Source organism: Syzygium oleosum, unplaced genomic scaffold (genome assembly GCF_021117445.2).
Source record: "Syzygium oleosum isolate NSW1041296 unplaced genomic scaffold, Sole_v2.1 Sole_v2.31, whole genome shotgun sequence".
NCBI classification, from domain to species: domain Eukaryota; kingdom Viridiplantae; phylum Streptophyta; class Magnoliopsida; order Myrtales; family Myrtaceae; genus Syzygium; species Syzygium oleosum.
Window position 1 is genome coordinate 1,467,696 of NW_026607515.1, and position 27,946 is coordinate 1,495,641.

The following is a 27,946-nucleotide window of genomic DNA, read 5'->3' on the forward strand; positions in this document are numbered from 1 at the left end:
ATTCTACTTTCAATTCTAACCTATTCGGCACGCCGGCGGAAGTTCACCGGCCGGCGAAAAACCCGACCAAAAACCCTAAATCACAACTGACCAAACCGAGCTTTTCAAAGCTTCAAATCCTTATTCTAATCGCCCTAGCCGTCTAAACCGATTCCTATCACTAACAAACATCAAACATAGGTCGAGGCACACTAACCTGGATGTTTTAAGGCCACGGCATTGCTCCGGCGGGGTTACCGGAGCTCCGGCGGGGTTACCGGAGCTCCGGCGAAGAGGTTTTAAAAATCTATTAAAACATGCTCAAATAACTGGAACATGATCGATGAAGTCTCGGGTCCGAAACAATTTTCTGGGTTTGTGCATGTGATGGGGAATCGGGCGAAGAAGATGAACTGTTCGGGTCGGGTCGGGTCAACCCGCCCGACCCGGAAGTTCCGGTTTTGTATTAATTCGCAAATTAAGTCCGATTTCCACCAAATTTTCGAAATTCGACCCCAAAATTGAATTCGCATCATATTCCGAACCCAAACATATAATTTTCCCCAATTTTTATCATAATTGTGCCCAAAATTTTCTCATTTTTATATTCGGGTTAATAGTGTTTTGTTTAATTTGATGTCCTAATGACCTGATTAGGAAAAATTGATGCCAAAATTGAATTACCCACCCCTGATTAACCCAAGAAATGATAGTCTCATATTTCTACAATTTCATTTTGGGCATGATTCCCAATTTGGGTTCAAAATTCTTAATTTTCAATCAAATTTTGGGTATTTTTTATTTTTATGTAAAATTGTGCAATTGGACAGACCATTGTGCAATTTAAGGTCCTAGAATCAATTGTTGTGAAGACACTATGACTTAAAAATGTCTAGAAAAAATTTAATTTAATTTTTGGTTCAATTGGGGTTTAATTTTGCCCAATTTTGGGAAAAACATATACCCAATTGAGATTTTCTAAAATTGACAGTGTATTTATGAAATTAGATTTAAAATAAGATTAATGACTATTTTTATGGAATCTTATGATTCCATTTACTATTTTTCTTGATTTTCTTGCTTATTTTGACTAAAAGAAATTAAGAAAAAATGCAGAAAAATGCTAAAAAATTATTTTTTTTGGTTTAGAAATAGGTTTCTAGGCTTGGCCAAGATCCCTAGACCTAATTTTGAAATTTTTGAAAATATGACAAAAATGAGCTAAAAATTAGGTGTCCACATATATAACTAGTCAATGCATGTTAAGATGTAGCACTGTCGAATGTATAATAAACACAGAGGCAAACGGGACCAGACACCGGCCAAGAAAACCTTCCGTTTTGCTTTCACCATGAACCCGGTAAAATAGGATGACGACGCTGCTGACTAATCCTTTTTCTTGTCTTTCAAAGGTCCTCTTGGGATTTTACTCTAAGACCTTCTCATCAAGGACTGCATACTGCTTCTTGATCTCGGCCATCGTCTTCTCCGCGAACGAATCCACCTGATCTTCGTATTTTTCGTAAAACACGGGTACGGTATGTAGCAAAACAAAAGCTGTTGTTTAAGAATAAATAAATAAAAAGAGAAACTGTCAGGAGCCGTAGAAGAGTAGTTTCGCAATAAAAAAGATTCAAGGCAGTGATAGCTAACTTATGTAAAACAAGGTGACGAAGTTGAACCAACTCCCGACCAAAGAGACAACCCACAATCCCGCAATGAACTGATAAGGAACACAGTATTAGTATTTGGTTTATAAGCCCATCAAGGGCCAAACATGCCTTGGGAACTGCACCGTGTCCAACAAACTCTAATTTTAGGTCATAAACCATTAGTTGGACATTGAAAGGCCTAATGATCATCTGCCCTGCTTCTGTGGCCTATAGAGTTCAAAGTGTAACATCCAAAAATCAAAACAAGAGAATTGCTAGTTGTCCACATTTTCCTAAATTCTGTCTACTAACTGAATTCACTAGGAGCTGTAAAACTTGTGGCACTAATTTATTCCCCTACCCTCTAAGCACGGAAGGGAGCTGTGGTGATCCATTATACTCCACATTCAACTGCAACAAAAAAAAATGGCCAGCTCTACTTTGAATGGCCCCGAGGTCATTATAGAGTGACTGGGTTATAAAAAAAAAACAGAAACTGCTCTTTGTCCAGGAATAACGGCCCTGATTAGAAATGTAAGATTCAAAACACTAAGCCTCAGAGATAACCAACTTAAAGCTAGGAACTTCTTTAATTCTCTCCCTGATGCTATCTCCCTCAGGAGAGCCAATCCTCGATTAGCTTCAAATCTCAGTGCAGAAGCCACTTCCAGCACACATTTCTCAGGAAGACGAACTTCTGGGATGTTAGGTGGGGACCTAAGCAAGAGATATGGTAATGTCAGGACAAAAAATGAACAGAAAAATTACATGAGCAAGATGAACATTCAGAATATCAACAATTACTTTGTGATGAATATGGACGCATTTAGGGGTGTGCAATCAGATCGGATTTACCCAGAAACCGGACCGGCCCACCCAAAAACAGATCCAAGAACCGGTTCCCATTTGAACCGGTCTGGGACCCGGTTCCATTTTTTGGGACCGGTTGAAACCGGTCCGGTTCCCGGTTCCAAGTGAAGACCCACCTGGAAACCAAACCAACCGGACCAGTTTTGGAACTACAGGTGAGCGGTTCCCAGTCCAGTTAGGTCCAACCCAAGAATCGGGAACCGCACCGGGAGGACCGGTTCCCAGTTTCTAGGATTGGGGACCGGACTGGCTAGTCTTGGGACCGTGGACCGGTTCCAATGGGACCAATCACTTATTGGTAAGGCAAGAGAGAATTGGGGAAATTACATTAGGCTTTCTATTTTTTTCAAAAATTTTAAAAAGTAAATAAATACATATATGAAAAAATCAGAAAAATATATATTTATCGGTCTAGTCCGGGGCGGTCCGGTTCCCGATTCTAGGGTGGGAACCGGACCGCTCAAAAACCGGTTCCACTTTTAGAAATCGGGAACCAAACCGATATTCCCGAGAACCGGACCCAATCGGTCGGTCCGGTCCGATCCCGATTTGGGCGGTCTATCTTGCTCACCACTATTTGGAACCGGTTTTTAGATAGGGTTAATAAAAAAACCTAGCTCAGCAGCTGCTCCTAGTCACCTCTCTCTCTCTCTCTTTGCCGTTCAATCAACCATCGTCGTCTTCGGACTCTTTCCTCTTCCTCGCATGGTGCCACAGGAACCGGCCCACCATCGTCACCCGTCAATCTCTGTCTTAGACTCTCCCCCTTCCTCGCATACCCGCAGTCTTTGACTCTTCCTCTTCCTTGCACGGCGCCGCAGGAACTCGTCTCCACCGGCCCACGATCGTCGCTCGTCATTCTCTCCGATTCTCTCTTACCTTTTTGTCAAGTGCTATTAGAAATCAGCGGTCATCAAGATTAGATCCATCTTTAATTGAACATTGGGTCGCGTTTGATGGGTCAATTTCTTGATTTGGGATTCTAGGTGTTTGATTTCTTGTGAGTGAGTCTCATCCCTTTAATGGGACTTTGTAGGAGGGGTGTGCAACCGGACCGAAAACAGAGGCTATAAACACTCCATTGAGAAACAACTTGGGACAAGATGGAGAGAGAGATAGAGATCGATCAGATGAGAGATTGAGGGAGAAGAAAAACGGAGGCGTTAAATATTGTAATGCTCTAGGGATCAACCGGTGCAGGGACCGTGGGGGAAAGTGGGTCATTATGCTTATAAAAATGCCAGATGAGAGTGATTTTACAATAGTGATTTTGGGTGGGAGAAACCAGACTTGGTGAGCAACACAAGCCCTCCTATGAGGTCAGTTGTTCTTGTGGATAGTCCAATTAATGGTGGAATTGATGCTTGGATTACTCTAAACCAAGATGAGAGGCTTGCACTTTCTAGCTACTTCTTTTCGTTGTCATTCTATCATGTTCTGCTTATTTTCTGAATTTTGAATACTTCTGAGTTTGCATAAAAATTTGAAAGATGATCTTTCTTTGTTATTGTAACATGTCTTATTATGTCAGCATAAATTTATGATTTGTAAGTTTTCGATATGTATTCTGCAACTCTGATTTTGGGATGAGTAAATAGACTTCATTAATCAGCACTTTTGCATTTGTCTCTAGAGCATGGTTTCTTATTGATTTTTCTTTATGTATGAATTTCAGGTCTTTGTTACAGATTTTGTACCAAGTGGATTGGCTCGCCTGATTTCACTCTTGGAGGAGGAGTTATGCCTACAGCAAAGATTTAATGATCGTTTCACATAATTGAACAGCTTCCTGAATTAACTCGGTCATACTTGCCAATTCAATCCATCCTCTAGCTGTGGGAATGGGACTGATATCGGATCCATGTTTCTTGCAGTAGTTTCAGTTCATTTGTGGTGCAGTTCAATTCAAGTGATTTGATTCTTGTTTAAGGTTATAAAAGTAGCCTCTGCACATTTTAGTATTTTAGGAAACGAAAGAGTAGTTTGCTCCCTCCAAGTCTATGAACCTTTATCTTTTTGAGCATGCTGTAAAATGATTGATATCCTAGGAGCTTATTGATTACATGTGCTTAATGTTTCAATATAGATTAGGAGGATTACGTACTTGTTTCCTCACGTGTTTATGTAAAATCCGAAGCCGTATAGGACATCGGGCGAGTTGCTTCCTACTTGGGGCGTTTATGAAACCCGGAAAAAGAAACAAAAAAAAAAAAGGTTCTCGGGTAGACTCTAGAGTCAGACCGAAAAAATAGGGTAGGTTTCAAAACATGGTCCAGAATAAATATCAGCAGTTGCATTAAAGGAAGCCCATCAATAGAAAATAATTTAGCCATGAAGAGATACGAGATATTTTCAGCTTTTCCCCTTATGGGAGAGGATTACTTAAGAAATTCACTACGGCAGTAGTCTAGGGACCGTAGTCTAAGGATCTGTTTGTTTCAGCTTATGTGCAAATAATCGAAAAATATAATATTAGTCAAATTCCAAATAAATAAAGAAATACTATACGTGAATTTATATATCAACATGTGCATCTTGCTAAAGTTTCAACTGTTTCAAATGTAAAATAATCGAAGTGCGTGCGTCACAAGATTTTTATTAAGTGAAAAGTAGAAAGAAAAAGTTAATCCAAAAAGGCCCTAAGACTTCTAATTTGCATGAATCCAACTTAACTTGGCCAGGGAAGTAAAATGTAACTTTGAGAGATAAGGCCTTCTTCTTTTCGTTCCTTTTTTTTTAATGGGAGAAAGGGTGGGGCATAAAAGGGGTCCGACGATTTTTTCTCTTCATGGATTATATAACCCATATCGGGGAACTACGACATGCATCGATACTTTGTCGAGGCGATCCTTACTCCACCGATAGAGCAAGGGAAACTCTCGAGGAAATACACCTTACTAATGGAAAACACATACTGTTCGAGAGAAAATCGACACCGAGTTAAAAACCAATCAATCACACATCCGAAAGACAATGTCGATCACCTATAACCCAAATGTAATCACTAACCCCGCCCCAATGTAGCATGCCATAATTTGTTGCTGACTAAACAATATTCAACTTTTGAGTGGCATCTATAATTTATTACATGGATTCTGTCATGCCCGTATTCTAACTGCATATGGTCAATCTGCTCAATCGACAAGCCACGAAACAGTAATATATACGAGGAAACACTGCGATCTACAGCCATTTGATCCGCTCACCCCTCCTCAACCATATACTACTGAATAAACAATGTCATACTGCATTCCGCCACCAATCGAGCAGCAGTTATTAAAGCAAACCAAAAACACTCATCTCAGGCCTCAAACATCTCTAGTCTTTTCCACCGCAGGCACAACATCATCCAGATGCAAGAAACGAATCCATCGATGCTTACAAACTCCGACGTCAACAATCTCATCGCACTCATCATTTCCCCATCTAGTTTACCCGACCTAGCCCTTCTAATATCTGCGGTGAAAATTTGACATTCTGACTGTAGCTTAATTATCTTATTATGCTCTAATGCAGCGGATACATGTCTCCGGAGTATGGTTTGAGCGGAGTTTTCTCAGTCAAGTCCGATGTTTATAACTTTGGTGTTGTCTCCGGAGTATGGTTTGTCCGGAGATTGTTAGCGGGAAACATAACACGGGCCCTTATCAGTCCCAAGAAATACCGAGCCTTCTCGCTTAAGTGAATATAGTCCATTTGGTCTCCCTTTCTTTTATTTTATCCATTTCCAGCGGCCCTTTTCTCTGGTACCGAAACTTTAATTGTGCAGGCACGGGAATTATGGAATGAGAATAAAGTGTTGGACTTGATGGATCAAGCGCTGCACGCAACTTACAATAGAGATGAAGTTTTGAAGTGTATAAAAGTGGGGCTTTTATGTGTGCAAGACAACCCGAGTGAATGTCCCACAATGTCAGATGCAGTTTTGATGCTCCATGTCGGATTTGCGACTCTTCCAGTTCCCAAAAGACCGACTTTTACGGTTCAGAGAGGCCCGGCTCTTTCTTTACCGGAGTCGAGCAAGCGGCCATGGCTCGTTCCTGGCGAAACCGTTGATATTTCATGTCTTGAATCCCAAGAATCTCAAGTCCGTCTGCCTTTCGTCTCCTTCCCGAGTAAGCCCTCCGTTAGAGCTCTAGTTTGGCATTCGATGATCAATGTCCGCTGTGTTAAATGTGATTCTCGATCGATTTCATTGTTTCGTATTTGAGAATCGACTGATCACTTCAGAGGTTAGGGATGCATGCAGTTCTTCAGCGTCAAATCATGGGAAGGCAATTCGGTCGTGTGTGGGGCACTGTAATATGCCGTTCGATATCTGAAATGGCCCTTTCATTCTATGGGAAGTATGGCGATTTCCGACTGCAGATGAACGTTGGATGCAACCATTACGTTAGCCTTTCGGAGTTCACGTACCTTAATCGAGGAAAAAGAAAGTTGTCTGCAATCAAGATAGAAACTGCAGATGAACATCGCTCGCTCACCTCTGCGGACTCAACACTCCCTCTTGCTTGCTCCGAAGAGCCCCCCCGGTCGCAGCAGCTGTGACGGCGGCGGAGACGGAGGGTTAACTGCAATTTGTCAGAGGAGAACAGTCAAACGAATGCTTGATGGCTAAAGCTTTTCGCAATTAAGATGTGGAATCAAGAGTCCAGGAAGATCCAGTGTTACCCATGGTCCCGACGAGTATATGACCCCGTGCTCGACTCCGGTAAAGAAAGAGCCGGGCCTCTCCGAACTGTAAAAGTCGGTCATTTGGGAATCGCAAGAGTCGCAAATCCGCCATGGAGCATCAAAACTGTATCTGACATTGTGGGACAATCACTCGGGTCGTCTTGCACACATAAAAGCCCACTTTTATACACTTCAAAACTTCATCTATATTGTAAGTTGTGTGCAGCGCTTGATCCATCAAGTCCGACGCTTTATTGTCATTCCATAATTCCCGTGCCTGCACAATTGAAGTTTCAGTACCAGATAAAAGGGCCGCTGGAAATGGATAAAATAAAAGAAAGGGAGACCAAATGGACTATACTCACATAAGCGAGAAGGCTCGATATTTCTTGGGACTGATAAGGGCCCGTGTTACATTTCCCGCTAACAATCTCCATTACAACAACACCAAAGCTATAAACATCGGACTTGACCGAGAAAACTCCGCTCAAACCATACTCCGGAGACATGTATCCGCTACATTAGAGCATAACAACATAATTAAGCTACAGTCAAAATGTCAAATTTTCCTCACAAATATTAGAAGGTGATAATGTGGTCACTGCCTTGCATACAGTCCAACAAATTCTTTATTTGGACAAATTCAAAGTAAGGTTTACCCATTTTTGCTGTCGTAGCTAATGGAGAGTAAAGGGGATCGTGACAGTCCTCTTCCGTGCTTAAAGGGTAGGGGAATAAATTAGTGCCACAAGTTCCACAATTCCTGCTTATAGATCCTGTGATACCAAACACTGTACAAATATCAGCATCAATGCATATGCACATTCATTGAACTCTAATCGTACATAATATTTGTAGCTAAAAATTGGGATAGCATCATTTGTTTGCCATACGCAGGTGGACTGGAAGATATGGTTTGGATATTCTTGCAATCAAGATAACATGTAATGCACGAGATATGAGCAGAGTTTCTAAACTCAATCAAATAAGGCAAACCAGAAGTCACCAAATAGAATGAAAACAATGAAGTCACAGCACAAGTCTAAAGGTCACAAACGCAAATGATCTCGGGAAGGAAAAAAGGTCAAGCCTAAAAGGAAATTAACCTGTGTCTGAAAGCCGCACTCGGACATAGAGGTCGTGACCATCTTGGGCAACTATTTCCTGCTCCATTTCATCTTGGCCTTCGCGTCTCTGCTGCGCTTCTGTTCTCGCTCGTAGAGGGCTCTCTGTGTGTGGAGAGAGAGAAAAGAGGTGGACAGAAAGAAGCAGGGGCGTGCGGAAGGGAATTGTAGTAATGCACGACGACCAACAAATTTTCATATACGATGAAGCAAGATCTCTGCTTTTTGAAGGTAGAATAGATCCTGCAGTTTTTCCATGATGCACAACGAGCTCCACCTGCAAATATTTATAGCCTCTTCTTTTCTTTTTTTTTGGTTGGAATTTATAGTCTCTTCTTACTTAGTAGTGATTGTGACGTTTACCAAACAAATCAAATTATAGTAATGTATTTACTATGGACATGTGATGTTTACAGATCCTATAACGGGAAATCACAGAAGAGAACCCAACTTTTGTATTTATCGAGAGTGCGGAAGGGAATTGTAGTAATGCACAATGAGCGTTACCTACTAATTTTCATGACCCCACGATGATGCAGGATCTCTGCTTTTTGAAGGCAGGATAGATCCTGTAGATTTTCCATGATGCACAACGAGCTCCACCTACAAATATGTATAGCCTCTTTACTCAGTAGTGATTGTGACATTTACCAAACCAATCAAATTGTAGTAATGCATTTACTACGGACATGTGATGTTTGCAGACCCTATAACGGGAAATCACGGAAGAGAGCGAAACTTTTGTTATCTATCGACCTACTTTTGTTAGAGTACCTTCTGTATGAGTTTCGTTTGTATGGTCACATCACATGCTGTAGCCATAGCTAAGATGGAAATTTGGCGAGCATATCTACCAGAAAAGATTGCGCTCGTGATCAAGAACCATGTCACAAGTCTATAACAAGAATTCTCCATTGGGTAGAGAAAGTTGGGTAGGTTGCAAATCAGCTGTTCATTAACGAAGGATTCAAGACTAGACGGTTGTCGTCCACAAGCCAGTGACGAATGCTCAGGTCTCATTGAGTACTAAATATAGATACCCCATTGTAGCTTTTGCTTTTCTTGAGTCTTCTCATCTTTGTATTTTTCATCTTATTTTTTTGGTTTTCTTCTTTTTTATCTGATTATTTTTTCGGTTCCCCGATTAGATAAACCGTGCGGGTTGGGAACAAGAAAACATGGGATGAGTTGGGTCCCGTGGGGGCATTGACAAAATGCAATTTGTACTCTCCATCTCATCTTAATTGAAAATATTTTATTGCGAAATGTGTCGCAATAAAAAAAATTTATGTAAAAAATGATAAGATTGTAAACACGACAATTTAAAAAAAGTGAATAGGAAAATAATCAATTCATAAATCTTCCAGAGGCCAGATAGCATTTTTACTTTTCAAATCATCTTCATAACATATATATATATATATATATACACACGCTTTTGATAAATGGCAAAATAGTGGAATTCGGTTCGGTAAAAAGTAAAAGTAATAGGTTGACAAAAAAAAAGTTATAAACATTGAAAATTCATCCACTATGCCACATGACCCATTCACTGTTCACAATATATTCATCTATGGAACATGTACGCTATTTCCTGGGGTCGTCATGACTCCATTTGCTGTATTCCAATCTATTATTTAAGAAACTTTGACCTATCTCTCCAACAAATATCCTCATAAGACATTGACAAGAATGCCCGCGAGCAAGCGTGCAAAGAAGATATAAAAGCAGTCTGATTTAGAACATGTCCACATATATAACTAGTCAGTGCATGTTAAGATGTAGCACTATCCAATATATAAGATTCACAGAGGCAAACAGGACCAGACGCGGGCCAAGAAAACCTTCCGTTTTGCTTTCACCATGAACCCGGTAAAATAAGGATGACGACGCTGCTGACTAATCCTTTTTCTTGTCTTTCAAAGGTCCTCTTGGGATTTTACTCAAGACCTTCTCATCAAGGACTGCATACTGCTTCTTGATCTCGGCCATCACCTTCTCCGCGAACGAATCCACCTGATCTTCGTATTTTTCATAAAACACCGGTATGGTATGTAACAAAACAAAAGCTGTTGTTCAAGAATAAATAAATAAAAAGAATAAACCGTCAGGAGCCGTAGAAGAGTAGTTTCGCAATGAAAAAGTTTTGAGGCAGTGATAGCTTACTTATGTATATCAAGGTGACGAAGTTGAACCAACTCCCGACCATAGAGACAACCCACAATCCCGCAATGAACTGATAAGGAACACAGTATTAGTATTTGGTTTATAAGCCCATCAAGGGCCAAACACGTCTTGGGAACTGCAACGTGTCCAGCAAACTCTAATTTTAAGTCATAAACCATTAGTTGGACATTGAAAGGCCTAATGATCACCTGCCCTGCTTCTGTGGCCTTTAGAATTCAAAGTGTAACATCCAAAAATCAAAACAAGAGAATTGCTAGTTGTACACAGTTTCCTAAATTCTGTCTACTAACTGAGTTCACGAGATAAAATAAGCCAACCACTTTGTGAATGGATCCCACTTATCTACAAATCCAATGTGATCTTTGCCACCTTACTTTTAAACATGTTGTTCTTTTTCAGTACCCTATCACTGTTCAAAGAAACAAACAGATGTCGTGCCCCTGGGTTATCAAAAAAAAAAAAAAAGGCGAACAAACAGAAACTGCTCTTTGTCCAGGAATAACGGCCCTGATTAGAAAAGTAAGATTCAAAACACTAAGCCTCAGAGATAACCAACTTACAGCTAGTAACTTCTTTAATTCTCTCCCTGATGCTATCTCCCTCAGGAGAGCCAATCCTCGATTAGCTTCAAATCTCAGTGCAGAAGCCACTTCCAGCACACATTTCTCAGGAAGATGAACTTCTGGGATGTTAGGTGGGGACCTAAGCAAGAGACATGGTAATGTCAGGACAAAAAATGAACAGAAAAATTACATGAGCAAGATGAACATTCAGAATATCAACAATTACTTTGTGATGAATATGGACGCGTTAGCCCACAGAAAAATAATTGCCAGAGAGAGGATCAAGATATGGCAAACAAGAGTGATCAGATGGTATTCCATCAACTCAAAGAGAATCCATATCGCAGTGGCCACACCCAGGACACCAGCAGAGACTTTCTTGTCCCTCCAAAGGAAAATATCAGCAGCTGCAATAAAGGGAGCCCATTAATGGAAAATAATTTAGCCATGAAGAGAAACGAGATATTTTCAGCTTTTCCCCTTATGGGAGGATAACTTAAGAAATTCACTACGGCAGTGGTCTAAAGGTCTGTTTGTTTCAGCTTATGTGCAAAAAACCGCAAAATATAATATGATTCAAATTTCAAATAAATAAAGAAATATTATATGTGAATTTACATATCAACGTGTGCATTTTGCGAAAGTTTCAAGTTTTTTAAATGTAAAAGAATCAAAGTGTGTGGGTCACAAGATTTTTATTAAGTGAAAAGAAGAAGGTAAAAGTTAATCCAAAAAGACCCTAAAACTTCTAATTTGCATGAATCCAACTTAACTTGGCTTGGGAGGTAAAATGTAACTTTGGGAGATAAGGTCTTCTTCTTTTCGTTCCTTTTTTTTTAATGGGAGAAATGGTGGGGCATAAAAGGGGTCCGGCGATTTATTCTCTTCATGGATTATAAAACCCATATCAGGAAGTACAACATGCATCGACACTTTGTCGTGGCAATCCTTACCGATAGAGCAAGGGAAACACTCGAGGAAATACACCTCACTCATGGAAAACACATACTCTTCGAGAAAAAATCGACACTGAGTTAAAAACCAATCAATCACACATCCAAAAGACAATGTAGATGACCTATAACCCAAATGTAATCACTAACCCCGCCCCGATGTAGCATGCCATAATTTGTTGCTGACTAAACAATATCCAACTTTTGAGTGGCATCTATAATATATCATATGGATACTGTCATGCCCGTATTCTAACTGCATATGGTCAATCTGCTCAAATCGACAAGCCACGAAACAGTAATAAATACGAGGAAACACGGCGATCTGCAGCCATTTGATCCGCTCACCCCTCTTCAACCATATACTACTGAATAAACAATGTCATACTGCATTCCGCCACCGATCGAGCAGCAGTCATCAATGCGAACCAGAAACACTCATCGCCGGCCTCAAGCATCTCTAATCTCTTCCTCCGCAGGCACAACATCGTCGAGATGCAAGAAACGAATCCATCGATGCGTATAAACTCCGACGTCGACAATCTCATCGCACTCATCATTTCCCCATCTAGTTTACCCGACCTAGCCCGCCCCCGCTCACGTCGCAGCCACATTAAACAATTCGAAATACGAGAGAATTCCGAGTCCGCGATTCTAAACAATGCCTTCGCCTGTCTAACTGCACTCATCCATATCCATTGCGAGAGAGAGAGAGAGGGATTACGTTTTCCGCCGCCGAGGACCTTGTGGACGGGCACCTCCCTACCGAAGAGCCTCCAGACCCTCGATTTCACGGAACCGACGGTGGGCGGCTTGTCGTCGTCGGAATCGGAGGAGGAGGAGGAGAACTCGGGGCCGTGGATCTTCTCGGCCACCTTCTCCATCAGCGATGGCTCGGAGTCTCCTGCATGATCCGCCATGGACTTTCCTCAAGAGAGAGACGGCAGAGAGAGAGAGAGAGAGAGAGCGCGCGTGGGTATGTCCGTCCTTCGTGCCCCTCAGCTTCCATTGGCGGGCTTTACAAGGAGAGATAGGGAGGGGGGGAACGGAGGTTCGGCGTCGCGCGTGATGAAATCTGGGCCGTTGGGCCGGGTCCGAACCGGAGGTTCGGGAGGGTAGCGAGGCTCCAGGCTCGGGTGGTTCCGGTAACGGAAACCGAGGGACGGGGGCAGGTGTCTCGAAAGGAGGGGGGCAACGCGAATGGCATGTGCCCCTCGGCCCGTCGCAGAATGACTATTTCCAGGAAACATGGGGAAATTCTATAATGGTAAATAAAAATCCAGATCTAATCTTACATCTATCGTAGCTGAATTAATGCAAATCAAAGGATCATATAGCCATTGAGATTTACGTGAATAAAATTCCTATATATGTCGTCATAATGATATAGTTTCCGAGAATGCTTTACTTTAGTTGTTTAATTGTGGTTGTTGCGATTGCAAAAAGAGAAAGGGGTGATAAAGGTGGAGACCGTTCATGAATTGAGCTGCCGAGCTATAGATTTTAAGGGGATAATTATATAAATAAACTTTGACAAAAGATATAATATGGTCCTTAAACTTTTGATTTGTTCAATATGATCGCTGAACTTTTAGGAAATGTTCAATTAAGTCCCTTACATTAGATATTTTCATATAGTCCATGGACAAAATTAACATATACAAAAAATTCATGAATCACACTGCATATTTGACTAGAATTTAAGAACCATCCGTGTCAATTTTTCTGAATTTAAGTGCAATCTTAGCTTGGCTTTCTTCTATTCCTTGGGGATTAGTGAATATGTGGACAACATCCCAGTACAAGCCCAACCCACATAAACCCAACCCATCTAGTACAAACCCGATCAAAATGTACACTGATATTTAAAGATTTTGAAAAGATTTTCTAAAAAAATGACCAAACCTCCAGTACAACCAGCACGAAGTCGGCCCAACCTCTAGTACAACCAGCTCAAACGAAACACCACCAGCACAAATTCAAACAAAAGTGAAATGTCCCCCAAAAATGATAATCTCAGCGCATAAAAACCTTTCAAAACCGAAGCTGACAAAACCTTGCAAGTTAAACTTCCTCCCATTTGGAAAAAAGTCAAAAACCTATCTCTTTCAATTGGACCACATAGGCACGTTTAGCACAGTTCTCCCCAAACGACCAGCTCATTTCCGAAACTAACCGGGTTATGTCATAGTATGGTGGAAGTATGATACAAAATTCTAAGAGATGCAAAGAAAATCTAGTTGGAGGATTCCAATCCATTGAAGAAAACTCGTAAGATTACAACCATGGGAAGAGAGAAAAAGAACTGACCTGCACAATGTCACAACACAAGCACTGTCATTCCTGGAGCAATAGACAACAGATGCACACCCGATGCATTTCGGGCCATTGAACCATCTGGGTGATCAAATCAAATGGTCGAGATGCATTAAGTGCACATATGCCACGTATGCCGAGTTAGTATCTTCATCAACTGCACGTTGCGTTCTAGAGCGGTTGATATGGGTGGTAAACTAATATCTCAAGGCCGTCTTCAACTTCTGCACATGAATCGGTGTCGCTGCCCTCCATTTCTCTTTAAGTATTCAAGCAATGCCAAAATACTAACCGGAAAAACTGCACCATATTTGAAGGTAAGTGAGATTTGTCTCTTATCAATGAGCAGTCCCGCGATGCTCGTCAAACATTTCCAATCAGAACATTTCAATCTTCAAAGTATCGATTTCATATTACTAGAAGAAAAGCAGCACATCGAAAAACGTTCAAACTTTACTTATTCAAGTGCTTAATAAGCGTCGGGACATCGAAAAGATCACAACACACCATGCATCCACTAAAGTCCGAAGCAACCAATAGTGGGTCAAAAATGCTAAGAGCTAAGTTGCAATTACAATGAAAATTGGTGAATCACAATGACTTGTGCCAAAGCAAGAACTAGCTAGCTCGCAAACATGTCCTGTAAGGCTGTAACTGAGTCATATGAACAATCTTCGGCATTATGGACACAAAGGCATATGATCAAACTGCTAAAACAGTTCTCCTTTGGTAGAAACAGGACAGGCATCACTAACCAATGAGCAGAAATGCGGTTTTGCCTCTTCGGAAAGAAACCGGAGGGCAAGGTTTCATTCCAGCTTCCCTACTTGACAACTCAAACTTGGACGCACCAAGTGATGCGTGAATTATTAGCACAAAGCAGACATGTGAGATTCGGATCCTGTTCAGCAAATCTACGCACAACGATAGGCTCTTGGAAAATTCATCCCGATCATCCAGGCGCACAAACAGAACAATCATCAAATCGGACCATACGAAGATGCGGGTCGTAGCTTTGTGTCTTAAGTACAGAAGAAGAGAGAAAATTTCAGTTACCGGGGTCCAAAGTCCGGCGGCGAGGACGACGATGACCATGGCGGAGAGCCGTGGAAATGGTGCAGGATTGACTGGTGCGGTCTTCAGAACCAAAAATGCCGAGAGTGTCGTTGAAGCGTCGGTGGTGACAGGTGGAACTGGAATATGCTATTTTCCTCATGCTTGTTGATTAGAATAAGAGCACAAATTTCGGAATATGCTCATCTTCAAATCTCCCTTTAAACCGGTGGGCCTGTGGTCCGATGTCCCCGTTGTTCTAGGGGGGGAGTTCGAACCCCACCACCAGTGTGAAATCATCAGGGACCTTTAGACATGGATCATCTATTTTTGCACGACGTAGACTTCGATGACATTATGAACGAATTCATCATGAAAGCATCATAAGATATGCAAGGTAGAATGCTCTTTTCTCAAGTGGAGCATCGCGATCACGATGGAAGATCAGCTTAGTCTAACTTCCGTTAAGCTTCAAAGCATCTAAAGATATCGTACGTCGACGAAAGCATGTTTCTGGGTAAATACTCATTTGTAAAAAGCAAAGCTTCTAATGCTCTCCTACTCTAAGGTGCCAAACGAATGGGCATTTTGGAAGCAGAGGTAAATCTTGACCATAATGAGGCTTTAATTGCGAAAATCAAGCATGCCCAATTTGGAAGAACGGCAAATTTCATCTCTCGGACGTGAAGTTGTATGTCTTTTTGTTTTATGAGGGCGTTTAATTTCTGATTCTCGACTCGACATTGAACTGAAATTCTTCCATGCGATTGATTCTATTGTTTGTCACCGGGTGTAAATCCAAAGCTCGAACTAGATTTTCAGCTCAATTATCAAGAAAGTCCTTTAATTCAGCAACATGGCTGCGTTGCCCCGCACTGCGGAAGTTGTGCCCTTGGCAAAGAGAATGTCCCTTTATATCCTGTACTATCTGTCTCCTCAATAGGGATCCAACATGTTCCGAGAAAGTGAGCCTTCTAATTATCAAAGTTGTGAGCTTTTTCTCGCAAGGACTTACTAATATATGAATTTTAGCTTTCTTTTGTGGCACTTTTTACTGTCCGGCTTGATATATCAAAGGTGACTAGTAACCCCATTGTTTTATTTTAGATAATTCACGAATATGCCTCTGCAGAAATTCAACATCCATTTGGATAGAGCAATAGAGCAAGAAAGAGAGGCTCTGCTCCAGTTTAGATAAAACCTGTTAAGCCCATATAGTTGTTTTTTTTTTCTTGGAAAGGTAACTATTGTTGTAGATGGAAAAGAGTCACTTGTGATGAAGCGTATGATCGTGTAATCGAGCTTTAATTCTTACCCAAACTGTAAGAGGCAAAAGTGGTACTCTTTGTTGTTCCCATAAAAGAGAAGCTACCTATTGCAAGCAATTGGGAACAATACACCTACCCATGAACAATGGGCGAGAAAAAAATGTATGATTTAGAGAGTGGGTTTGAGGGTTCTCAAATCAACCCAGATCAGTTGTAGAGAAGGGCAAAGAGTGACTTTACTTACGTGTATGCATGTGTACAATTTCAAAGGATGTATATTCAGCACATGTGAGGTCCCCATGTCATAATCCAAATCAGGAAGGGGAGACACATTCTTTCTTGCAATTGGAGTTTGTAAGCTGATGACTAGCCATCTAGAAGAGAAAATTGATCATCTACAAATTAGTACAAGTCAACTCACCAATGAGAAGATTGTGGAGAAATCTATCCTATTTTTGCAGTGCCAGGCACGGATCAAGTCGAGTCTTTTGGATTCATGACATTAACCATAAAACGCTATTTCTTCATCTAGACGTGTGCCTCTCTCTCTATAAATATATCATCTCTATAATATATCATCTGTTTCATGCTACGATCTTAACTAAATTACCAATTTCGAAATAATAATCTTAATTGAAGTGATAAAGTCGTTACAAAAGATTGTAATTGGACGAAATTTTTTTTTTTATAGAGCAAGGAAAAGACGCTCTACAAAGCCTCTCAAACCGACATCACTTGCTTTCTTTTTGGAAAGTTGAATCTTGCTGCAGACGGAAAGATATATGGCACGCATTTCAACTACGGAGACGAGTTTGGCAGTCGTATGTTTAAAAAAGGTGGATTGATACAGGGTAAAGTCTTGATTAAAAGAAGGCTTCCCGGTTCATTATTTATGTTTTTAACACCTGCTGCGACTTAAATTGGAAGTGCATTAAGCTGAAGAACCCCTTCAAAATCCCCCGAGTCCAGTTGAGGCTGCTGTTCTGATTGAGGGACATAAATTGGAAGACAGAACGATTGAGGATGGCTGAGTAAATGTATTAAATCCTCTCTCGCACGTTTGCCTACGGCTTGTACATCTCTTTTGGCTACTCTATTCAGGTATATATATACACATGTACATCCCAGTTCAGTATGAGTTTTACTCTCTCCCTTCCCTTTTTCACTCCATACGTACCTTGAACTAACTTCAACAATTCCTAGGCATGTGATTCGACCAAAGCTTCATGGTCAGGGTTTAGGCAAAAGAGGCTTTCATTCTTCCCAGTCAAAAGAGAGGATATGATGCTGTCCGGAGGAAAAAGAAAAAAAGGGTGCTTCGAGGTCGACTTCGACACCCCCGAGGGTCAGGACTTTATGATCAGGTCCCCGGCAGCTTGCACAGGCTCGAAGTGCAAGTCGTGGGTCTGAACTGGTTGTTTCCTTCTTAAGCTCGGGCTAATCAAGTGAGCTCGTCGGTGGGCTCGCTCGACCCTAGGACCGATCCAAGTGCATACGCTTTTATTTCAGCTACAAGTTCATAGCCAGAGTGTCAATTCGATCACGAGGCTTTGCTTATGGACGGCGCCTATGTTGAATGTGCCTCAAACTATTCAAACTAGATGTTGCCATTCTCCGAAAGTGAAGATGGCTTTCGTGCCATTAAAGACGTTTCCTTTTGACGTCGGCCAAAGAAGCAAAACTTGACCAAACTTGCGAGCTTTATTCCACTAATCAGTCAATCCCCACATGATTTTATTAATGAAAGAGTGAGTTCGGATTTAGCTGTTGCCCCACTCCCACTTGATATTTGGCAAAGGGAAACCAGCCAGAAGCTGAGCGGGCAACTTCTTGGCATATGCGGTTTTTTATTTGGGAAGGATCGTGAGAAATTTAAAATATAAATCACTTATATCGATTTTAAATTCGCTAGTAACAGATCGAATATATTCAAGTGCAAGAGCCCAAAAACTCGGGCAACTGTTTTCTTTTTCCCCACGCTAAAAGTGAGGATCGGATATCACGATCGAATTAACGTTTTGCGTATCTAGTACGATGGAATAGAATGAGCTAAGAAAGTAATGGATGAAGAAAAAATGCCAATTCTTTAGGTTGGAATCAAAAGTTACAAGTAAATTACTCGTTCAAATAATTTGGAGTAGTCATTAAGGCAAAGAACGGAATGCTCATCCCGTGTAATGGTGGAACTGGAATGGTCGCTGAACCAGACTAAGAAATCTAGTCAAACTCGATGAGGAACAACGTGACAATCTTAAGTTCTTAATTAGCTCCTATGGAACTTCAAGCCTGGAAAGCCACACGCGGCTCACTTTATGACATTCCGTGTCGCTTTTTCCAATCAACAAAAGGAATTGAACGCTGTCCTCGATCGATCAAAATTAAAAAGGTTTTCGAGGCTTAGTACGCCGAAAAATGAACAGTTTCGACTTAATAAATCAAATTTAAAACGTGAAGTAGATAACTAATGAACGGATTTCTAAGATTTTACTTTATTTTTTTGGACTTGTTGGGGGAAGAATTGTTGAGGGGAACCATTGGACCCGCCAGCCATTGGTGAAAATTGAGGGCAACAACCGACAAACAAACCATAAAAACGAAAGACAAAGTACATAAAAGTCATAAAAAAAAAACAGGTTTTCTTCTCTCTTTTTTTAAGTTTAAAAAAAGGGAATATAATCAATATAAAAAAAGGACTCGGAATATAACCAAATCATCGTCCACCTGAGACGACAACAAAGGAGGCAGCGAATGATGATGGTGGGGGGAACTTCGGTCCCTTCCTTTTTACTGATAAAGCTAGAAACAAATTCCAAAGCCCCTTGTATCATCATCATTTCATACGAGACGTAGGATTTTGCAAAGATACTATTCATGTCATAATTTCATAATTACCCAAATATCATTTTTTTTCTTTACTTACAATTTTCCATACGCGAGAGAGAATTTTTCTTTTCGCATTTATCAATTCATCTCGAGAAAAATTGTACGGATTCCAATTCGGTCCTAAATTTTTTAATTTTACCAATTGAGTCCTTCATATCAGTAAATTTCGGACCGATTGAGTAATTTTCATATTCATCTCTGTACGTTTCGATCTAGCTTTTTAAATAGAGAACGAATAAAAAAGTGAAGGGCGTAAGTTTTTTAGGACCACAAAAGGCTGCTGTAGTAAGCACGAGGCACGTCCCCTAGCCCCTCCAGATATTCCCCTGCAAATTTGTCTCCACCCCCACAAACAAATGATTATGTTTATTGCCCCCCGCCTCTCCATTTATTAGTCGCTCCAAGTCGTTGCCTTCCTACATTTTGCACCGTAGCGACTTCAGGAATTCCAATCGTCCGTAGAACGAATTTACCTGATAATTTTCTCATTACGAAATGCATGTAAAAATCCCTTGATGCCTCGAGCCGATGGAGATGGTAAAAAAAAAAAAGGATAAGTGCATAGCAAGTCCTAAAACTTGTCGCGAAAGTGCAATTGAATCCTAAAAATTTCAAGAAGTACAATTAAGTCCTAGAATTTTATCACAGAAGTGCAATCAAATCCAAAAACTTATCAAATTGGTCCGATCTAGTTCTTCCGTTTATTACGCTTTTCGAAAATTTCAGGACTTGATTGTACTTTCGTGACAAGTTTTAGGATTTTGTTGCATTTTTTTGAAAGTTTTAGGACTCGATTGCACTTTTGTAATAAGTTTTATGACTTAATTGCACGTTTGAAAAGAAAAAATTTAGAGCTCAATTGCACTTTCTTGATAAAGTTTAGGATTTTTGCTGCATTTATCCAAAAAAAAAAAACAGGAGCTCTTTTGATCGATGGCGAAGAAAAGGCTCATTTTTATTCAACGCGTCTTTCGGGTGGAAAAAAAGAAGGGAACAAAAGGAAGAAATAAAGAGAAAAAAAAAAGGGGTGTAAATAACGAATAATAATAAATAAATAAATAAATAAGTAAGAGAAAAGGTACCGAGTGCGCTAAACTTCTACCAGCAGGTCAAACCCGTTTCTTTCTGTGAAAAAAAGGATAACAAAAGAGAAAAAGCCTAAGGCCATCTTCAATTTTTTTTTTGGGGGGCCAAAGTATAACTCTCCGGACCTCCTATGTCCCAAAAAAAAAAAAAGGGGGTGGTCTTTTTTTTTAATTAAAGGGGTTGGTCCATGAGCAATAGGGAGCAACAAAACACGGTAAAGAGCCACATTTCCTTCCCTTTCTGACGAGGAGTATCTTTTAGGACCCCTGCAAAAAAAGGTAAAGTACGCTTACGCTCCCCGATGTATCCTAACGTGACAATCACTCTTGTTATTTATTGCTATTATTCCATTTTATTCTTTTTAATTTTGACGGTGAGATGACTTTTGCGAATATTGAATTCTCTCCTTTTGGGCTTTCTTTTAATTGTTTCTCCAGTCCTCTTTCCAGAAATTTCTCTTCACCCTCCCCCCCCCCTCGAGCTGGATTGGACATTACGGATCCTCCTCCGTTCACCTTTTACACCACCTCACGACCTCAGAATCCTAGAAAGCCAAAAAAAAAAAAAAGCATTTCCTCTTCTTGGATTTCGTCTTATTCCATGAAAAATAAATAATTTAAAAAAAAAAATACGATCGCTAATATTACTCACAAAAATTAATCAAGAAATTATATTTTCATCGTCAGCGAAAATATTTAGGCGCAAATTGTTGTCGACAGTGAAAATGTTTTCCATCAACTAATTATTCCAAACGATGCAATCGATCATTTTCGTGAAAATATTTTTCATGTCGTTCATTTTTTTTTTGCGAAGCAAACAAAGCCGTAAAGATTTTCGCGCCCTCATTTTATTTTGGGTGTTCGATGAATGCAAAAACGACCCAAAAATCGGTGGAATCAAAAAGAGAGATGGATGCCGAGTTTGATTCCGATAGAAATGGCACGGGAAAAGGGAAGAAAAAGGAAGAGAAGAGAGCTCGGCCGGTACGGCGGTCAACCACCAGCATGATGAAAGGGTTGACCCGAGGCGAGAGCGAGGGACCGCGCGTGGCGCGGTAGTGGACACTCGACATCGGACAATTCATAAAATACGTCTGACTTTCTGACCTCTGCAAAAAATAAAAAAAAAAGGGGGAAAAAGAAAAAGAAACTGGAGCTCACGTGACCCGCGCTGTACATCCACGTGACCGACCAATGGCCAGCGAAAGATACATCTGAGAGGGAAAGAGAAACATGTAAGTATGAGGACGAGAAGCTTGTACGTGTGTGTGTCTACGCCTCTAAATATTTCGATTAAATTTTACACTCGTGTTACTAATTTAATCACCGAAACAATGTTACTTCGACTCGCGATTCAATTAAATTCCCGACGAGAATCTGGAAAGAAACATATTGATATCGTCTGTTCGATGTGCATTTCGCTGTTTAATCGACCGACTTCTCGTGAAAATGCATCATCTGCAGCAATGTAATAATAAGCATAAAAAGTTCCGGCGCGTTTGGGGAAATCAAAATTCGATGACCTTTTTCACGAAAGATGCTTACGCAAGTTAAGATGATATTGCGCATGCATATTTGATCAAATTAAAACGTAAGAAAAATAATTCTCACAATCTACTTACTATCGAGAAAATACGAGGGGGCAATTTCCATGTACGAGCTTTGTTGATTAATAATATACTTAAAACTTTTTGGTGGGTGTGTCTTAGATTTTAAGAAGCGAAGGTATTTCCGAGTCAAAATTTTAAATATTACTAAATTTTAGAAACTTGCGAAAATAGTGAAAAAGGAAATATAAACCCGCATTTGAAATCGAAATCTGTGTGGCTCGACGCGGACGAGATATTTACGAATTCACGGTAGAAAAATTTTCTCGTGACGTGCTTACTTAATATTGTCAAAATGTATCGATTTGGGGATTTTTTTTTTGTGGTATGAATCCTTTTTTTATAAGGATTAACATCATTAAATTGAACTGATAATAATTAAGAAATGAAAATATGCGTCGGCCGGCTAGTTTATAGTTGCACCGACACTTCCGTATTATCTAGAGCAAAAGATTTCATCCATGATTCCAGCTCACTTAGAATTCAAGCTCATAAACACCAAACACAATCTCGTACTCACTAACAATACGATTAGAATTAGTCCCTATTTAAGTAAACTGTTAATATACGCAGATCAATTTTTCCGACCTCGCGAGCAGACAGGACAAAGCTCCTCCAAACAAAGGAAAAGGTGATCAGCGCTTAGCTTTGTCTCTCTCCAAAAAAGCAGTTAAAAAAAACAGAGAGAAAAGAAAGAGAAAAGGAAAAGGGGAGGGGCGTCTCTCGCTTTCCTTTCCTTCTTTTTTCCTCGAAACGCCATTTTCTCTCCTCCTTTCCTTTTCCCTTTTCCCTTTTCTTTCTCGTCACCCCGCAACAAGCAGCCGAGGATAAACCTCGCCCCCATAAAACGAAGCGCGAAAGCTCTCTCCTCCTCTGCCTCACTCCGCACATCCCCTTCCCCCGTCTCTCCATCTCCAGCCCTGACGTATCCGCCTCGAGGGTCTGCTCTGTCTTGCTTCCTCGCTCGCCCGCCCGCCCGCCCGCCCGCCATGGAAGCTCTGACCTTGCTCAGGTTCCGGAGGCCCATCGCCAGCGCCGCCATCGCCGCCCAAGCGCCTAGCCTTCTTGCGGTGGGAAGTGGCGACGGGCTCCTCAACGCGGTCGCGGGAGAAGGGGGAGAAGAAGAGGAGGAGGAGGAGGAAGAAGATTCGTTCTTCGAGTTGGAGCTCACTGTTCCTGATCGCGACGTCCGCGGGTGCAGTACCAGCGACGGCAAGAAAAATGTCAAAGATGGCGACCTGGTCGAAGTTGACTCCAGCGTAGAAAAACAGAGGAGCTCACCGAATTCGACGACCACGAAGAGCGGCAGGAACTATCGTCTCTCTCACCAGTCGTCGCTCTCGCTGCGGAAGATCCTCCCGATCGACCCGTGCTCCCGGCCCCAGTCCCCGATCTCGCTGCTGAAGTCGGCTCCGAAGTTCCGGGTCTTCATGTTCCGGAAGTCGAAGTCGGTGTCGGCTTCGTCGAGCGACGGGGAGAAGGCTGGAGACGATGGAGAGCTGAGAGGCAGAGGAGGGGGTCTGTTCACTTTGAAGTTCAAGGTGCGAGAAGGCCCCCGACCGGATTTGAGGCGAGCGAACAGCTCGAGAAGATCCGAGACGGGGTTTCCGAGCCGGAGCCCCGAGAGCTTCATCGACTCGAGCTCGAAGCGGTTCTCCAAGGACGTGATCCAGAAGTACCTGAAGCTCGTGAAGCCCCTGTACGTCATGGTCTCCCGGAAACAAACCGACGCCGCCGCCGCCGCCACGAGGTTCTCCGGCGAGCTGTCGGCGACGTCATCTCCGGCGATGCCGCCGCTGGGTTCGTCCAAGATGCATGCGCTGCGCAAGTCTCCGGCCGGATTCCCGGCGGCGGCTCCGAAGCGGCTGGGGAAGAGCAGGTCCGCGTCGGCGTCGGGCGGGGTCTCGTCGCCGCCGCCGGCGAGGAGGGACGATTCGCTGGCGCAGCAGCAAGACGGGATCCAGAGCGCGATCCTGCATTGCAAGAGATCCTATAACTCTTCCAGCGGTACGTAACTTGATTAAATCTTCTGTCCCTCTGAATTTATCGCTTCAATTCTTCGGTAATTTTCTTTCGAACAATGAATCACTAGCGTCGCCTAATCATCGGGTCGTGTTGCAGATTGTTCTCCGTTATCATCGCGATCCGCTAGCGGTCCACCGGAGACGTCCTCTGAATCGGGAAGACGAAGTTCCGGCGACGAAGCGAGTGACAGTAAATTGTAACGAGATTCGGCCTTTGGAGCCATAATTTTTCAAAGAAAAAAAAAAGGGTCTGTTTTTTGTGCAGTCGGTCAAACTTTACAGGAGGGTATGTGGGTGGGTGAGTTTTTGGTTATTATTTTTTATTTAATTTTTCTTGAACTGTTGCCTTGTTTTTGTGGGTGTAGAAAAAAAAACAGAAGTAAATTCGAATTAGGGTTGGGTGAGTTTTTGCAGATTTTGGGATGGCCTGAAGGGGGGGCGTCGTCTGTGAAGTGACGGGTCATCACGAGACATCGGGACGACACGACGTTAATGTTTCGGTGTCGATCTGCAATTTTTTTTCCTTTTGGTACGACAGTTTGAGATGTCGAGAGAGAATCGTGTCGTGGTGGTATCGTCATTGAGATGTACATTGTCTGATGGTCAGGTCAACTTCGATTGATTGGACCTCAAGTGACCTCGCAAATGGCTCTTATTTTTACCACCCTTTTTCTTTCCCCCCCTCGTTCTGTCTTTTTCCAAGATTCCCACTCTTATTTATTTCTGCCAATAAATTGGGTTTCTTTTTTTTATAAAATGGGAAAGGTCCTAGTGTCAATTGGTCGTATGGTAACATTAATGGGGAGGGACAATCGAGAAGGATAGGCTTCGCTCGTAGGATAGGCTTGACTCTTATGTATGACTATGGAAATTGGATGCGTGAAGGTAATAACCAGGAAGGACCGCTCTCACATGCTTGGGACTTGCGCTCCACCCGAACGTGCATAGACTTAGGATCCGTTTCGTTCGATTTTGGGAAATACTTTTGGCAAAATACAAAGGCTTTTAAGTTAAAAGAGTCTTCGAATCGTAAGTTAAATTTGGTAATGTGTATTTTAAAATCACATTTGAAAATAACTTTGGCCTAAATACCGTTTAGTAAAAATTATATTTTGTAAAAGACTTTTACTGATATTTAAAAAAAAAAATCAATCTCGATAGAGCTCACCCACCGATCACCACCGCCGCTAGATCTGGTCGCCGGCCACCGTCACCTGACCTTTGGCAAGGCGGCCTGAGGTCGCGCGACCTCAAGCGTCGCACCTCAAGCGTCGCCTAGGTCGCGCAACCCAGGCGACGCCTGAGGTCCGGCGACCTTAGGTTGCGTCACCTGGGTCGCGCGACCCAGGCAACGCTTGGCCTGGGTTGCGCGACCCAGGCAACGCTTGGCCTAGGTTGCGCGACCTAGGCGACGCCCAGGTGGCGGTCGCGCGACCTCAGGCCGCCTGTCGCTTGGGGGTCACGCGACCCCGACGACCACCGCTTTGCCTGGGTTGCGCGACCCAGGGCATCGCCCGAGGTTCGGCGACCCCAGGCGGGGGTCGTCGGGGTCACGCGACCCCTTAGGCGGCAATCGTCGGCCGCTGGACCCAAAGCTTGAAGAAGATGAACAGTAGTCGCTCGATGAATAGTGAAGTTGCATCCCAAAAATGTAAGTTCCCTAAGGCTCCTCCATCTCTCCATTCAATCAAAGGCCTTTGGAGAGCTTTGGAGATGCAATTGCATCTTCTCAAAACTTGCCAAATAATTTTGCATTTGCTCAAGGGACTTTAAAGTCTCAAAGCAGCATTCAAATGATGAACTAAATAGAGCCTTAGATCCGGACAACTATCATTCCTTTTTGGAGTGTTTTCTTTTTTGGGGTAAACAGTGGAGCACATCGACATAATCTTAAATTCAAACGTTGGGAAAACAAAATGTTGGAGAGCATCTAGTTTTGACAAGTCATGAGATTGTAAGATCCCTTGTGGACGTTGGTAGTCGCATCTTCGAATTCTGAAGAATTCTTAACATTCCCGAGCCATTCCTTGTTCTTGCTCGCAGGCGCAACTTGGGACATGAACCTGTAGATCTAACGTATCGAGTCGAGTCGCGACAAATTGAAAAGCTTAAGAGTGGATGTTTGCCGCCGTTGTTATGATCCTTTTACGGGCATATGAACAGTTGATACGGTACGTAGAAATTTGCGACTATAATGGCAAAACTGATGAGACAAGTCCTCAGTGCTTTAGGAGATTAAACACGATGGACCCTAAAACATGGATCTTTCCGACCGTAGTGCACGTTCTAAAGTTTGAAATTTCAAACGAAAGAGAGGGGGGAGTGGGCATGGAGTCATGGGCTGTCTGCTGACTGCTGAGGGAACGACGAATTCATTAATGGAGGCGAAAGACTTTGCATTACGCTGCATTCTCTCCAGTCCTGAGCAGATGAAGCCACATTTTTTTCAAACGACGCAATCAATTAATGACGACGACTTCCGGAAGGGAAGAAGACACTAACGGACCCCCAAAATCAAGGCAAAATTCCTTCGGGAATCGGCAAAGACTTCACCATATCACCAGCAACCACCGCTTGGTGCCCCATCCCCACCCACGCCTCGTCCCCATTCACCGGTGTTGTTGTCGGCCAATGACTCCCTTTTAAGGGCAACGAAGCTATTGAATAGATCTGACCCTCGGTTTGTTCGATACCAGATTTAATGTCGTAAATCAGATAAGACGAGAGAGGTAAAATCTGAAAGAATTATCTATGGTAGTCCGACTGTTACACCGATGGCATGGCATATCGGACATGTTCGTGTCACTAATGATGCCCCATATCTTCGTTCTTGAATCACCAGGGCCGCCCATATGTCGTGATACCATAGGTGTGCCCTCGACATTTTTTTTTTTTTGGTCAGAATGAACTGCTTTTCATTGATATCTAGTAGAACCATAACCCCTTTTGGGAGTCTCAAAACAGAGCAAGTCTCTAAGGGCCTGCGGAGGACAAATCAGCCAGTCGTCAATGAGTGTTTTGTTCCGGTGGGACTTTGCTACCCAGTCCGCAATCTAATTGTGAAAATAATGTCAGCAGTTCACGTGCTTCAGCAATAATTGCCCTCTGTTCCCACGGCAGAGCTTGTGTAGTCTTCAATGCGTTGACCAGATTTAGACAATCTGACTGGACAGTCAGTCTTTCATCCGCGCGTGAGGAGAGAAATATGAGGGTTTCCACCATTGCTAGGCATTCGGTTTGCTCGGCTGAGGAGGTAGGGACATCCTTTGCAAATCCGTCGACCAGAGTTCCGTCTGCGTCGCGGCAGACACAGGCGATTGAACCTTCGAGTGATCCAGGTTGGTGGTGCCCCCGACATTGAAATGGTTGTTTCTTGACGTGCTACTGACATGGCAAATTACCGAGCCCCGAAGAGCTTGCTCGCTTGTATGATCACTAACCGTGGGTCAAGTTTTGTTCCTTTTTGGTTTTTTATTGACCTTGCTTATTCGAGTGCAATTCCATTGAACAATAATCCCGGATTTTACGATTGATAATCTTATTAGCATATTGATAAGTCGAGAGCGATAATTGTCTCCCCCTATAAAGTGCCGCTGATCTTTGCGATCTACTTGAATGTAATTTTTTTTTCTTCTCATCTACAAGTTAAGCATGGCTTGCATAGTAACAAGACTCTTAAGCGCCCCCCCGGCCAGCTCCGCCAGCTTG

The 27,946-nt window shown here is 42.3% G+C and overlaps 2 protein-coding genes and 1 long non-coding RNA gene across 6 annotated transcripts; 1 reads left to right on the forward strand and 2 right to left on the reverse strand.

Annotated features, from left to right (window-relative positions):
• Positions 1 to 1,297: 1,297 nt before the first annotated feature.
• LOC115663951 (reticulon-like protein B2) lies at positions 1,298 to 13,000 on the reverse strand. Of its 4 annotated transcripts, none has more exons than XM_056304355.1 (5): positions 12,727 to 13,000; positions 11,276 to 11,456; positions 2,205 to 2,348; positions 1,633 to 1,700; positions 1,298 to 1,536 (listed from the first exon to the last, which is right to left on the reverse strand). In XM_056304355.1, exons 1-5 carry the CDS (start codon positions 12,920 to 12,922, stop codon positions 1,406 to 1,408), a joined length of 720 nt encoding a protein of 239 aa, XP_056160330.1. In that variant the 5' UTR covers positions 12,923 to 13,000; the 3' UTR covers positions 1,298 to 1,405. The 4 variants fall into 4 exon arrangements, with proteins under 4 accessions (XP_056160330.1, XP_056160329.1, XP_056160328.1 ...); XM_056304354.1 differs by lacking the exon at positions 2,205 to 2,348 and adding an exon at positions 11,047 to 11,188 and having other exon boundaries at positions 1,310 to 1,536; positions 1,633 to 1,702; XM_056304353.1 differs by lacking the exons at positions 1,633 to 1,700; positions 2,205 to 2,348 and adding exons at positions 10,466 to 10,535; positions 11,047 to 11,188 and having other exon boundaries at positions 1,316 to 1,536.
• Positions 6,277 to 8,578, reverse strand: LOC130135365 (uncharacterized). The gene is made up of 6 exons (XR_008814777.1): positions 8,282 to 8,578; positions 7,835 to 7,951; positions 7,541 to 7,691; positions 7,173 to 7,452; positions 6,986 to 7,072; positions 6,277 to 6,863 (listed from the first exon to the last, which is right to left on the reverse strand). It is a non-coding gene; the product is annotated as an uncharacterized LOC130135365 (long non-coding RNA).
• Positions 13,001 to 23,026: 10,026 nt separating the features above from the next.
• Positions 23,027 to 24,899, forward strand: LOC115663950 (membrane-associated kinase regulator 5-like). Its single transcript, XM_030585910.2, has 2 exons — positions 23,027 to 24,221; positions 24,336 to 24,899. Exons 1-2 carry the CDS (start codon positions 23,204 to 23,206, stop codon positions 24,437 to 24,439), a joined length of 1,122 nt encoding a protein of 373 aa, XP_030441770.2. The 5' UTR covers positions 23,027 to 23,203; the 3' UTR covers positions 24,440 to 24,899.
• Positions 24,900 to 27,946: the final 3,047 nt, after the last annotated feature.